Source organism: Bufo gargarizans, chromosome 10 (genome assembly GCF_014858855.1).
Source record: "Bufo gargarizans isolate SCDJY-AF-19 chromosome 10, ASM1485885v1, whole genome shotgun sequence".
NCBI lineage: Eukaryota > Metazoa > Chordata > Amphibia > Anura > Bufonidae > Bufo > Bufo gargarizans.
In genome coordinates, this window is record NC_058089.1 from 100,249,856 (window position 1) to 100,265,005 (window position 15,150).

The following is a 15,150-nucleotide window of genomic DNA, read 5'->3' on the forward strand; positions in this document are numbered from 1 at the left end:
GTAAGTGCAGACACTTCTATACCAATATTTGTGCCTTCTTCGTGCTAGTGTGTCTATGGGGTTGGCGATTGCAGTATTTCACTTTACACACAGCGTTAAACCGTCTTTAGACTGCCGGGATAGATCATCAATATCAGGGACCTAGAAAACCCCTTTAAGGAAGGCTATTGTTGTTCAATTTATTGGGCACAATGGAGGGACCAGGATCGGCATCTTGTCTGGATGATCCTCCGTGCTGGGATAAACTGTGAAGGGGACTTTGTGCCATATCTCCTTTATGGTACTGATTTCGGAGGTCAAATCCCACCATCATGAAATGAAAATTAAAGAACGCCTTTAAATGAAATATGAATTTTTGGAGAGGGGTTTGTTTTATTTTGTTAATTAAAAGGTTTACTAGATCTCAGAGTAGGTTGTCCAGAACAAGCCACTCAGCCCCGTCCTCCAGCGAGACTGCATTGTTACTTCTAGCAATAGGACAGCATTCTAACGAAGGCGAGACGAGTAGCTGTGACCTTCCCTTGTATTTACATAACCACGTTTGGTTGCTTGGTTATGGGATAATTAGGTGACCTGAATTTTCTGAAAGTTTGACAGTTGTTTAAAAGACACAAGAAATAAACAAACCCCTGCGCTTGTAAAGTACCGTCTGCTGCTGAAACGGGTAATGGAAAATGGAAAAACACCATAATTTCTAGAGAGCCAGTCCAGTGCGAAGACTGAAGCGTCGGTGTTAAATGCTGCTCAACCATGAATATGATTTCTGTTTAGATAAAATCTCAGGATCTGCGATGCCGCATTGTCCTCTGGAACGATGATAATGCCAGTTTCTTCAGCTGTCGTATAAAAGTAGAGCAGGCTTCCAATTTCGGCAACTAATTCAGTTTAGATGAGACTATTCACCAGGGTCCCAGCAGTTACATTTAGGCCTAAATCATAGAACTGTGCTCCGTCTGTGAAACGCCACCTACATCTGCCATACCGACCGCGGCTCCCCTGACCCAAATGGACTGCTTCATAGTGATTTATGATACAGTCACTTCCTATCTGATCGTAGGTCTATTGTACTGTACTCTCATCAACCATGTGATTCCATACAACAGACCCACAATCGGATAGGAACAGGGGCTGCGTTTCCCAAACCGAACACAGCCTTGTGAATCAGCCGTTGGGCTCACTCTGGAGTAGACTTTAAGGCTACTTTCACACTAGCGTTTTGCTGTATCCAGCAGGGTTCAGCAAAAAAACGATTCTGTTACTGATAATACAACCATCTGCACCCGTTATGAACGGATCCAGTTGTATTATCTTTAACATAGACAAGACGGATCCGTCATGAACTCCAATGGGGGACGGATTCGTTTTCTATTGGGTCAGAGAAAACGGATCCATCACCATTGACTTGCATTGTGGGTCATGCCGTTTGCTCTCCGGTATGAGAACTGTTCAGTTACATTTTGTCCTAATTGACAATGAATGGGGACAAATCGGAAGTGTTTTTTTTTCCGGTATTGAGACCCTATGACGTATCTCAATACCGGAAAATATTAACACTAGTGTGAAAGTAGCCAAACACTGGTGTTTCATGGGCCAGTCTTAAAGACGACCTGTCGCCACTCCTGACATGTCTGTTTTAGTAATTACTTGCATTCCCCATTTAATGACAATTCTGGAGCATCTTTTCTTACAGCCCTGTGTTGTGCCATTCCTATCGTATTCCTACTAGAAGTTTATTAAAGAATTGCTAGCATTCTGCAATACAAGTCCAGATGGGTGTTACCCATTGGGGTGTGTCCCTGCACAGTTTGTCACTGACAGCACTGATTGGACAGTCTCAGACGGTGCAGGGACAACTGGTAGCACCCAGATAGGCCTTTATTAAAGACTGCCAGCAATTCATTAATAAACTTCTAGTTGGAATAACATGGGAATGGGACAGTATTGTTGGATGCAGGTATGTACTAAAGCAAAAGTGCCATGAGAGGTGACAGGTCCTCTCTAAAATGAAGATCGCCAAAGTTGAATGCGCCAAATTTATGGGGATGGGCGTGAGAGAGCTGCGTACTTGCTTTTTCCTCCATCAGTCATTTACATGTCATGAACACACTATGTATCTTTGAACTTGGGTACATGATGGAGGTAAGTACGGTTCATGTCCATCCATGGCTGCCTCCACCTTGAGTAGGTCTACTTATATCAGGATATAAGTAAAAAAAAAAAAAACCATAGATATACCTATTGCCAATACTTGGTGTGGCTAATAAAGGGTACAACTAATTAAATAACCCGGTACAAGCTCCCGAATATACAAAACAACCGAGACAAGAAAATGGAGCTCATATGGTACACATATAAAAAATAATGTTTTATTTAAACATAGTGTATAACAAACTATACCATTAAAAAGGGGGACGTGGCAGAGCAGACACCATCCCGGCAGTACGCACACCACAAAAATATATCATATTGAGAAATAAATAAAGATCAATGTTCCATATATATATAGATAGATGTTGAAAATAATATACTATAGAAGTAGAAAATAACAATTGGGTGAGTCGATGGTTGCGAGAGTCATCAACAGTACATAATGTAAGGATATTGGCAAACTAATAGTATATACGGATCAATCCTACAAAAACAGGACTCGCCCAAGCAAAGTGTGTACACCAGGATGGCGCTACCCCGACGCATATTATTTTTAACATCTATCTATATATATATATATATATATATATGGAACATTGATCTTTATTTATTTCTCAATATGATATATTTTTGTGGTGTGCGTACTGGTGTCTGCTCTGCCACTTCCCCCTTTTTAATGGTATACTTTGTTATACACTAATTTTCAATAAAATAGAATTTTTTTATATGTGTACCATGTGAGCTCCATTTTCTTGTTTCAGTTGTTTTACTTATATCAGGAGTATATCGTGAACTGTCTTTTGTGTTATGTATATGGGTCAGTGTCGTTAGCTCCTCTTTGATTTTAATGTGCTGAGGATATTGGCTACACAAGCCTATGTTCACACCATGATGCAGTGATTCCGCTCACGTGTGAGCCAAGAAAGTTCCGGTTCTAGAAATGGAAGCTCAGCAGACTGCACTTTCCTATACAGCCGACGAACAAACATAAACCATGTAGTCTACAGTTCTTTCCTTTTGCATTGTGACCGGAACCTATGACCAATGTATGCCACTGGATACTCCTGACACTATTCCTCCAACATATAGGCTTGACTGCATGTCTAAAACGTGGTGTGAACCTAGCCTAACATTGCTTAAGCCGTTACCATAATCCATTTTTGTTAAGTTGTATAACGTGCATCTATTTCTGTTTTCTAGGCTATTGCTCCTCTCTTAGAAAACAACCACCCTCCTCCTGATCTCTGTGAATTTTTCTGCAAGGTAACCTGCCCATATGACCATGCCCATATGAGTGTGAAACCAAATCTCTCATCACTCTGCCTGCCAAAACCAAACTGATGAGTTGTTGGACCTAAAACATCAAATGATTATAATATAATTGACCCAGAGCCAGGTTGTGGTCCATACAAAGTACAACTTGCGTACAACCTATAGCTTGTAGCTTTATATATATATATATATTAATGGAAGAACCTTGGTCTTCAACTGCATTTATAACTGTAGATGTCCTCTCCTTGCAGCACTGTAGAGAGCGCCCCCGTTCCATGGTGGTCATTGAAGTCTTTACTCCAGTTGTTCAGAGAATCCTCAAGCACAACATGGTCAGTATTTTCGCGACTACATGCGTAGACTGTTATATTTTAATGTTAATGGCAGCTTGGCTTAATGCTCGTTTCTTCAAGGGCCCAGACAAACGGCTAAAAAGTGCATTGTGCTGCAGAGATTTGCTAGCTGAAAAATCGGCATATGTTGAGATCCCCTTGTCATAGTTTAGCCAGGTTTGACCTACAGCAGCCTATAGTTGAAGCTAGCCATAGACATTGGATACCAGAAGATCTTGAGACTCATTTACACAAAGTGATTGTTCAGATCTCGATGGTGAATGAGCAAAGTGAACAGTAAAAAATATTGATCGTCGTTGGTGAAAGTGACTGCAAACGCGTGAAGAGCCAGCATTGGATGCATAGGGTTGTTGCATGGTATCTACAGACAGATGGGGGTTCCCAGTTCTGGAGAAATCGGCCATAGTCATCCACATACAGGAGTTTAGAGTCCAGGGTACAAAGTCCGACGGCAGGTCAAGCTCTGCTGTGGATTTATTTTCTGTAGTGTGTGGATGAGATTTTTAATAATTTCATGCAGTTTGCTGGTGGTCGTAATATGCTGTGGACTTTCACCCGCAACTCTGCTGTTGAAAATCTGTAGCCTATCCAGCACATGTGAACATAACCAAGATAGCACTGTATGCATGAATTAGAGGGGGGAGGGGGGGGGGCAGATTTTTATTAATAACCAGAACTTATTTATTCTCTAATGAAAAGTTGTATTCCTTCTATTATACTTTTTGTCTGAAATTGTCACAGCTTTAGAGCTCTCCGCTTTCAGCCAGTTAGTATTGTCTACGTTGTCTACATCTAGAGGCTTCAAGGGTCAGAAAAGTGCTGAGACCTCCACCGATCACTAGAACGAAGAGAGTGAAGCAATTGTATATTGTGTTCTCTCCCCACTGCAGGTGAGGAAGCGAGACGGCCTCAATAGAAAGTCTATGGGCCTGTCTTTCTTTTGTCTTCTGCAGTGAGGCGAGAGAGGGTGAAATATGCAGGTGCTTCCTTCTCCTCATTCTAACAATCATTCAGAGTCGACCAATCAAAACCTTTGATATGTCTCTATGACATGTCAAAAGTTTTCTAAAAACTCAGTGACCCTTTAAAACCCATCATGATCATGTCATCCTCACACAAAAGTATAATGTATATGGCCAGCTTTACTCCTGTGTGAGCAGGCCATGCTCTGAAATGGTTTTCAGTCCTTGTATGTTAATGAGATTTTTCCCATTCACCAGCCACATGCAAAGATCTTGAAACCGGTGAGAAACTGAAACACAAAGTCTATTAGGAAGTTGCAGAACTTTTTGTTATACAATTAATTGTCTGCATAAAGCCAGAAACGCCCCTTGTCTACTGAGCAGGATAGGGAAGTCGCAATCTATTTTTCTTTTATTCTCGTAGCTCGGAAGGTTCGCATTCTTTTGGGTTCTGCTGCACACGCAAAATAAAAAAAAAAAGGTCTTGGCATAATAATGTTGACTTTTTTATTAAATAGAGAACAGCTGCATAATCTGTGTCTGCCAAGTCCGTGTCTACCGTCCGATTCTAGAGCCAGAGAAAGCTTTCTATGTTTCTCATGTTTACGACTTTTATCTGACTTTATGCATTTGTTCTAAGCAGGGATGGAGGACACAAGTTTGGCATGTTCATGAGTTTTGGCTTTGTTGGTTAAATAAAACATGTAAACTTTTTTTTTTTTTTTTTTTTCCTTTTTGTAAATCCACCTTGTCTGGATGGACTTTTATGTTGAGTCTAGGGATGGAGAAATACACTCATTGCATTTATATCTACTGTATGTTAGGGGATGTTCTGAGAGGGTCCCCCTGGGTTTACAGAAGCAGATCAGATCATATTTACATCCAATAACACAGTACCTCTGTGTTATTTATATATTAAAATAGATGATGAGCTGGATCCAATGTGTTCCCCACTTTAAAAGTACCTCTATCACAGTGGTGGCGAACCTATGGCACTGGTGCCAGAGGTGGCACTCAGAGACCTCCCTGTGGGCACCCATGCCCTGGAAAAAGTCTATGGTGTACCAATATGCCTTAGACTTTTCCTGACATTCACCAGTGCAGGGCGCACTATGAACAGCACAGGCAGAGCACTGATTGGCAGGATATTATAGCTAAATGATAAAGTACATGGAAGATATACTATATTGGTATTCAGGTTAAATTGCTGTATTAGCACTTTGCGATAAATAAGTGGGTTCTGGCTTACAGTTTGGGTACTCAGTCTGTAAAAGGCTCGCCATCACAGTTATGTCCCAGTCTGGGCTAAGGGTTGTCCACCTCTGTCTGTTTATGCTGTAGTATGATTCATTCTGCCTCAGTTAAATCTGTAACATGTGCCAGGCCACTTCTGTGGCACAGGTCCACTTATTGCTGCCCTTGAGTACCATCTAGAACTCCAAGGTCTGAACAAAGCAGATGGTTGCTTCTCCACTAAAGAATGATTCATCCACTTGTGTTCAGGTGAAAAGGGATCCTGTAAGGAGTATTCAAGGGGGAATACTTACTTGTGAACTGCTTGGAATATATGAAATGAGAATGCAGTGTGCCAGATGACTTCCATGGTCAGCTACAGGGCATTACCGAATGGCAGGTCATAATATAATCTTACAGTTTAACGTCTCAGCAGATTATTTTTTTTCCTTGACATACTTGATATAACCTTGGCAGATTAGATTTATAGACAACTCTGTGTAGTTGGGAAAATTATTAATATTGAAAGCATGCCGTAGACCAACCCAGTATTCATTTAACCAATGTGAGTATTGATGGATGTTCCAAAAAGGCTACCATGGCTTTTTATAGGTGACCACTTTAGGATAAATATATAATCAGCCTGTTGGCCAAGTTGAGTCTTTCATATTCTGACAGCTATTGGACCAAGTGTTTTTCTTTTATTTGTACTAACATGGCTCTGGATGTGATGTCCTGTCTTCATGTTTCTACTAGTTTGACTGGAAATGTGCTACTAATTTATGCAGTACATTAAGGCCCTTTTTTACGCTGGCCGTTGACCGGCCAAACAAAGGTTCATACAAACACCGTTCTGGATAGTAGTCCTGTGCAAACATGCCAAAATGTCTGTAGTTGATCCTATGGTTTTTGGAGTCATAATAAGGAAAATAGTTTGTTTGGCCTTGTGTAAACGGGATATGCTGCCTAGTGCCTACAAACATTGTACTCTAGGAGGAGAAGGCTTTTGAACAAACAATCGCAAGAACAATCGCTTGTTCACACCCATTCTGATAATCGCCCAGTAGAAATGGTAACGTGCCGATAGTATAGGAAATCGATCGGTACTTTGTTTGTTTGCTTTAATTTTTCCTGGGCAACTATTGAGAGGAGTTGGTACTGTCATTGAGTAAATTGTTAATTGAAGGCAAACAATGCGATCAGTGACAGACAAGTGTTTGTTTATTGGATGATTGCTGACTGTGTACACATGGGGTAAATGAGCGCCAATCAAGTTCCTATATCGTCCATCTGCACTTGTTCCAAGCAACTTATGTGCCTGTGTAGAAGGGGCCCCCATAGAAATGAGTGTATTGTTGGCCAAACCTGTGGAGAATGCTCAATTCACCTGACCATCTAATGTGTCTTTGGAGAGCAAAGGATTAGACAACATGCTGGATTACCTGACCCTCTTTTTGCACCTGATGTTCAGGTTTGTGTAGATAAACTCTTTATAATAGCATCCACCCTACGTCTTTGTTTTACTGGATCTCCGTATTTATGGCTGTCAAGAGAAAGCTGTCGGGCGAGTCAAGTGAGTGCTTTTATGAATGCAGGTGACCTTTATGTCTATACAGACAAATACACCTTCCATAAAATGTGATCCAAGTACTTACCAGACCAGCCAAGTGACATGGTAGTAAAAGTTTGGGTCAAGTTTTTTTTTTTTTTTAGAGTTTTACCATTTTGTGAGCTGGAACAATGTTATCATCATGTCCATCTTTGATTGTTCCTAGGTGATTCTCCTTGATCTATCATGGATCCATCAGGTTTCCATCTTTACCAAGCTGAATTGCTTACAGATTACCATTTTCCTGCCAAACAGTACCTGCTAGAAACCTGACCAATTAAAACCATGACTCGAGTGTGAAAAGAGTCTTGGGCTTCACACAGTTTCACTTGTTAGTACAGAAGGGTGAGCACCAGAGCTGCTCTTCCTCCAACATGGCTTAGGACAGGAAATTGCAACCATTATCTGTCATTTTTTAGCATGTTCCTTAAAGGGGTTTTCCAGCCTTTGGGACTTATTTAAAAAAAGAATACAACTACCTGTTCCCCGACACTCCATTCCAGCTCCCTTAAGCGGTCTACCATCCTCAGTGGTCATATGTACCAAAGCAGGAAAGTCACTGCTTGGTCACATGCTGCTTGGGGACACGTCACTGCTGAGGCCCAGTCACTGGCATCAGCAGTACATGTGAGCCTGGTCCGTCCAGAGGTTTACAGACCAGAGGCTGGAAGATTGTTGAACGGAGCAGTGGGGAGCAGGTGAGTATGATATATATTTTTAGTCAATCAGGTACATCATACTGCTGAGGACAGTTAAAAGGTCCTAAGGGCAGGACAGCCCCTTGAAGTGTCCAAACACTATGGGAGTCTCTCTACTTTTCCCTGACAGATGACATTGGGAAGGCTTGGAAATGTTACATTTTAACATGCCCAATCCTTTGTAGTCACATGAGATAAGCCACTTCCAGAGGTGTATGGGAGCAGCATACTTCCCTTTGAGAACACATGCAAGCCCATGTGTGCATGTGTAGAGAAATCGGGCAGAGTACCGGTTGGCCGAACGAACGTTTAGTCAACAGCACCGAAAGGTATATGGCCAGCTTTAATTTTCTAGCCTACCCGCCTGTATGCGAGTATAAACAGACAATCTCCTTAACTGTTAGGGTACTGACCACACATTCAGGTTTCCTAGTGCAGTTTTGGTAGCCAAAATCAGGAGTGGATCACAACTGGAGAGATAGTATGGTGGACCGACACAACTTCTCCTCTTTTTCTGGTTTTTGCTTCACCCTAGTCTTGTCCTTTAGGCCTCATGCACACAAGCATGTGCCTTATGTGCACACTGTGGAACCATTATTTCTCTGTATTGGGCAGTATTAATCTATAGGGGGATCTCCAACTGTGCTTGGTCTACAGCTTGCATAATCCTCTGCCAAATCTAAGAAATGTTAATCGTAGTATTCAGAAACCAATATGGTGGCACGATTTTTCTCAAAGCACAATAAATTCTAGTGTCGTTCCAAAATGTTAGGCTGGATTAGACGCTGTATTAAAACTTTACTGCGCTCTCTGTGACGGCAGCACGAGGGGAGGAACATTCTCTGCTGGCACAAGCTTCCCTCAAGAAACAAGGTGTAAATGGTCACATTTTCGTTATCTTGGGTACAGAGTATTGTGACCTTCAGGTGGTTACGTTGGCAGCGCAGCTATAACATAATCTGTATGCAAAGGACAGCTCAGAATAAAGGAGAGCCACCCTCCCGGGGATAGATGCTGCTGTTTTTAAATGAATATCCATTTGCCCAGTTCTAATAATTGAAGGGTATCAAATGAATTGCAGATGTACTGGATCTGTTTTACCGGCTTGGATACCTCTCTCTATCTGCTGGTGGAGGTTGGAAAACACCTGCATTTGCAGGTAATATTGTGTGTCAAATATCTGTTATGTCACATGTAATAGATATTTAGTTTTGTGTCAGGTGGATAGTTAATATATGTACATGGTTTTTCTGGTTACATCTTCCTTTTACTATTGTGAAATCCAAACCTGCTGCTGGCAAGATGTTACCTAAACTGAGACTGTATTTAGATTCCCAGAGAATCCAACTTCAACTTTTTGTCTGTGTTCAACCATTTCTAATGTAATGTCCACTCTAATTTTGAGCAATAAGAAACATTTATCAAAAAGTCTAACCCCCAGCACTTGTAGAGACTGTGTGTACTAACTGGTGGTCAGCCTTGACATATATCTTTATTTGCTTTAAGTCTTTTCATTCATCTGAATTCTAATTTTGCTCTTTTCCAAAAGGTTGTCTTCTTTTCTTTTCCCCTCACAGGGCCGCAGAGACTTCCTGATCTTCTACATTTAACCATTTTTCATCCACCTGTCTAATCCAGATTTTACGGAAAATTCTGCTTTTGTCTTGGATGAATGTAAAAGTGAAGTCATATTGGTGTGGATATGGCTGTGGGGTGGGTAGGAGATGGCCTATATGACCCTAAAGCTGCTAATTCCCATTAGCCCATGGACACCACAACCAGTTTTCGTTTTTTCCCTTTTGCTCTGCCTTCCAAGAGCCATTACTTTTTCAGTTTTTGGTCAACATAGCCAAAGACATCATTGGAAAATGGCTATTTCTAATGGATAGGTTTGCTACAAAACAACTTTATCCCCAACCCTCCCACTTGGAGGATGCAAATTAGAAGCTTAAAGTCAAGCAGATCAAGCTTGTCATGCCCCCGTCCTGCCCCTTCCCATCGGTGTTGTTTTCGTCAGATGCTTTGTGTCTGAGATCCCACCCATGAGACGTCCTTGTTTTCGGCGCCTGCGTAGTTAGCCCAGTTGCACTGTACTTGGCTTCAGGGCCTCTGGGTCCATTGTGCACCGAAAACTATAGAGGACAAGTGTGAAGAAGTAGGATGGGACATGGCAAGCTTGACTTTACATGCAACAATGTTCAATCTTCAATAGTGTTAAACACCCCGTAGACCCCTACAGCAAGCCATGTATTTCCATAAATCCTATTACTAATGCAGACTGAGACGGGAAAGCATGGATTAAAGGTGTTGTCCAGGAGTAAGAAGTGCAAGGATGCTTTCTTCTCGGAAAAGTGCCACACCTGTCCATCCCGTCTAGAGGGCCTGAGCTGTAATATCATACACAACCTATAGACAGGCGTGGCACTGATTTTCTTGGTAGAAAGTAGTCGTGTTTTTTCTTATTCTAGACAACCAATGTGTATGGCCAGGGTTTGTCAGACAGTGCAACTATGACCAGCTCAGATGTGGGGGTACAAATACAAAAGAACAAGACACCAACAGTTTTTTCCGTCTCCTGCTGTATTTATCAGATTTCTTTAGAAGTATATTTATGTGAAAACAAATGGTTTGGTGCCCTGAAAAAACTCTGTATGGAGGCTGTTAGAAAGCGCCCTTAATTGGGCAATTGCTCAACTTTTTGTTTGCACTAGTTTTTGCACAGGATGACTTTAATGGTTTAATAATCATTCACAAGGATTCTTCTCCACAGTTACTCCGGTGGATATACATATGTACTTTACTCTCTGTTTCTTTAACTAAAAGTATTGTGAAGTTGGCTGGATAGAGAAGAATGGACGTTCTCTGGGACTCTGGTGCCAGCAATCTTTCAGACTTTTTTCTTTTCTTCCTCCTTATTTGGTGCAGGACTTTGGGAAGTGTCCTCGGTTACGTCTGTTCACTCAGGAGTATATTCTGGCACTAAACGAACTGAATGCAGGAATGGAAGTGGTGAAGAAATTTATACACAGGTCAGTGGCTGCTCTTTGGATTATTCTACTGCTTTTTCATTTTCTCTTCACTGCACATACACTTTAAAGTAAAGCCCTGGTTTGGAGCTACTTTACTTTTGCTCTGGCAATCGTTCACCATTGCGAAGCAGCAGAGCAGAGGGAAATATGGCAGCCTGTATTCTTGGGGGTAAATCCCCTCAACAGATCCCGACCGCCTGTAACTAGTGGCGTGACAGAATACAGGCTGCTGTAGCTGGAGATTATAGCCTGCCTCGGTGGAGCAATTATGCTGCTCAAAACAGGCTTTGCCAAAACGCTTGCATTTGTCAAGGGAGCAGTTGTGGGAATTGCTACTGATGCAGCCCCAGAGGTAGAACCTCACGTCATTGTCTTCTGGCAGGAACGATTATCATTCCTCTACCGTTATCGTTACATTTACTCACTCATTTATCAATGTCCAGGTCAATTGCCCTCCTGCCCCTAATTCACTTGAGAACAATATGCCAGAGAAGACAAAATGTGTTTTTATTGTTTTTATGAAATTACTGGCATACCTGGAAGTTCTAGAGAAGTTCTAATAGATTAGCATCTATTAAATATAACAAGTGCGTCCAGTACTAATCAATATCATCTATACGAAACAACTTCCCCTTTGTCTTTGGCCTTGGGAGACTGTTTACACTGGGTTATCACCTAGATTTTGGCCATAATCAGACCAATGTCTTGATGATTAATCATCAGGCCTGTTTCTAAACAAGGCCCAGTGACCTGATCATAAATGAGGCCTCTTTCACACGTTGGTGAATAGTGGACGTGTGCTCCAAGCACCACTCATGTATCCTTCGACTTTAATGTGTGTATTCACACATCAGTGGTTTTCCATAATGACAGAAGCTTGCCTTGTTTCGTCCCCAATTATGGATCTGTCACGAACCTTATAGTCTATGGGTCCCTGAAAACTACGGACACAACGCAGATGACATCTGTGTTTGTTTGGTCTGTGTTTCTCATACTTTGGATGTAAAGCCTAGCAGTGTCTGTGGAATACAGATGACACAAGGAGGGCAAGAAACGAACACATGGACCAAAGCCGGATCTTTTACTGATGATCTAACAACCTTTTTGTCACCATGGACCCGGACTTGTGAAAGAGGTCTAACAGATACAATAGATCCAGTTATTTTAATTTTTTTATTTTTTTCATTTTACATACAAATTTTGGCTCTGTAAACTAGGTGGTACAAAATGATAGTACAAGAAGGTCTATAGGCACATATAAAGGTGATGTGTGAACTCCAATCTGTGTATTTATTTATTTTTTGTTCTCAGCATGCACGGACCCACCGCAAACTGTCCACACCCTAGAGTCCTACCAAACCTGGTCGCCGTGTGCCTAGCTGCCATTTATTCTTGCTATGAAGAATTTATTAACAGGTCAGTATTTGTGTTGTTTCAGAATTGTTATAAAAATTGGCTCAGCACTGGTCCAGGTGCTTTGATCACCTGAGAATGGGCCAACGATATAGTGTGGCTGTCATGAAGGTATCATAGGAACTGCCATTAAAATAATAATTGGGGAAAAGTCTTATCGTGCACTGTTCAATACAGACCTGTTCATACCATTAGGACCGCTTGGAGGGATATGGTAAAAGGTCCTGTGGATATGCCATAAATGTTTGAGATGAGGTTACCCTTTCAGTATGGAAACCATTTAGCAAAATATTGATCTAGCACTCCTTAAAATTCCAATGTTATTAGTTTAGACCTAGATTATTGGAGGTTCTTGGCTAACTTTACTCTGAAATATGGTCACCTACTGGCATCATGTCCCATTACGTGGCTTCAGACTGCAGAAATTAGGCCATTTCGGATACTTGGTGGAGTGCCTCACAATACTGAGATTTAGAAATGCCAAAATGACTGTTGGCAGTCTTCAACTCCTACCACATGGGCTGCAGGCAACAGTTGCCGCTATGTAGCCCTAGCCTGGGAAGACATCAATGAATAGACAAAATTATGAGTTAGCTGCACAATGAATACTGAAACCACCATGAGAGAGAGTAACCAAATAACAATTTTTGTTTTTGTTTTGAAGCCGGGACAATTCACCAAGTCTGAAAGAAATCCGGAACGGCTGCCAGCAGCAATGTGATCGCAAACCTAATATTCCCTTAAGGCTCCTCCATACCAACCCGGACCTTGTCTCTCAAGAGGTGACGTCAGCCGAATCTCGACACAAGCCAGTTATTGTCACATCAAATGAGATCCACGTGGAGGTGGAGCGCAACAACACGGTTAATCAGAAGCTAAAGGCCAACACTGGCAATGACAGCGAGCCCAACTTGATTGACTGTCTGCTCATCAGCCCAGCTTGTAGCACCATGAACATAGAACTGAGCCCACAAGCTGAACGAGTGCTGGGGTGCTATGTGGAAATCCTAAAAATACTGTAAGTATTCATCTGTATACTCTGGTATTCTTTATTGCCCATCTAGTTCTGGAAAAAGTTGGTTGACCACCATTACTGCTCCCACACAAGTTTATTCTTCCTTGCTACTTATTATATACCCGATTTATTCTTCTCTTCTTGGTCATAATACTTCTGCTGCCCATCAATGGCCTTTGCAGTCAAGTGTGCAAGAATGGCATGCCACTGCTGAGCCTGGACCCTGTGACCTCTGGTTCAGCAGGGACCAGGACAGGACATGGCGCTGGAACGGAGGGCATTTTAGCTCCTTAAAGGCAATCTGTCACCACAATCTTGGACTATTATCTGCAGTAATACGTGAGTGGCAGATAGGATTAGGAGCCCAGATCGCTACTTTTATTTAACTACTGCCCCTGTTCCAACGCTGTCAGCAGTCAGTGCGAGAGATCATTTTTTTGCAGTCCCATTTATAGTTTTTATTGCTATTTTGGTATAAGTGGGACCTTTTGATAATTTTATTTCTGATGTTCACCGTGTGGGTTAAATAATGGGAGATTTTAATAGATCAGGTCCTAATATACATGTACAATCCCAATTCCAAAATACGTCCTTTTACATGCAAAAGCTGTAATTTTTATAAATGCAAACTATTGCCGGTAATTGTGAAATATTATGAATTCAGTGCAGAACAGAAAATGTTATTAGGGTTGTGTCTGTCAACAACTTTGTTAACGGTTTCACATGACGACAAGCAGAATTGTGAATGCTGCTCTGGGCTATAATGCAGGCTGCAAAGCAGGATCTATACAGGATAAGTACCAGATCTACAAATGTACTCATAATTAGGGCTCATTCAGAGGGCCGTGAGTGTTTTGCAGTCCGCAAATTGCGGATCCACAAAACACGCAACGCACACTGGCCAGCCCTATGCGGAAAATGACTATTTTTGTCTACAATTGTGGACAAGAATAGGACATGCTCTATATTTTTTCCGGGGTCACTGAACGGAACTACAGGTTCCATCTTGTGCGGCCCCAAAATTGCTGAACGGATGCTGACCTATTTATACGGTCGTGTGAATAAGCCCTTATAGATATATGCACATAAAAAATTAGTTGTGCCAAGAAAGGACATGTTCTTTCTTGTCTCAGTGCCAGGACGGACGCCCCTGGAAACTGCTGCGGGTGTCCGCATTGTTGTTTGGCTGAATTGTGAGCGGGTCTGCGAAATTCACATTGAAAATCAAGGTCATAAAACGGAAGACTTTGTGCCCCAGAATACGCTGTGGATTTCTCCAAAAACGCTGCTTGAACGTTTGGAAATTCAGTCATATGTAAATTTTTGGTCAGCATGTTGAGAGGATGCGGAGGGAGTGGTACTGAGCACTCACACACTTTGCACTGGTTAATCCAGTGTCACCAGTCATCCCTCATTAT

General features: G+C 41.8%; 1 protein-coding gene across 4 annotated transcripts in view; it reads left to right on the top strand.

Annotated features, from left to right (window-relative positions):
• The window catches only part of LOC122920239 (c-Maf inducing protein), a 162,309-nt gene that overhangs the window by 100,039 nt on the left and 47,120 nt on the right, over positions 1–15,150 (top strand). For 2 of the 4 annotated variants that reach the window (XM_044269580.1, XM_044269581.1), the window contains exons 6-11: positions 3,349–3,411; positions 3,672–3,752; positions 9,357–9,434; positions 11,201–11,304; positions 12,616–12,720; positions 13,382–13,735. In XM_044269580.1, coding sequence (XP_044125515.1) covers positions 3,349–3,411; positions 3,672–3,752; positions 9,357–9,434; positions 11,201–11,304; positions 12,616–12,720; positions 13,382–13,735 — 785 coding nt within the window. The remainder of the gene's footprint in view (positions 1–3,348; positions 3,412–3,671; positions 3,753–9,356; positions 9,435–11,200; positions 11,305–12,615; positions 12,721–13,381; positions 13,736–15,150) is intronic. The other 2 variants (XM_044269582.1, XM_044269583.1) reach the window with 1 other exon arrangement.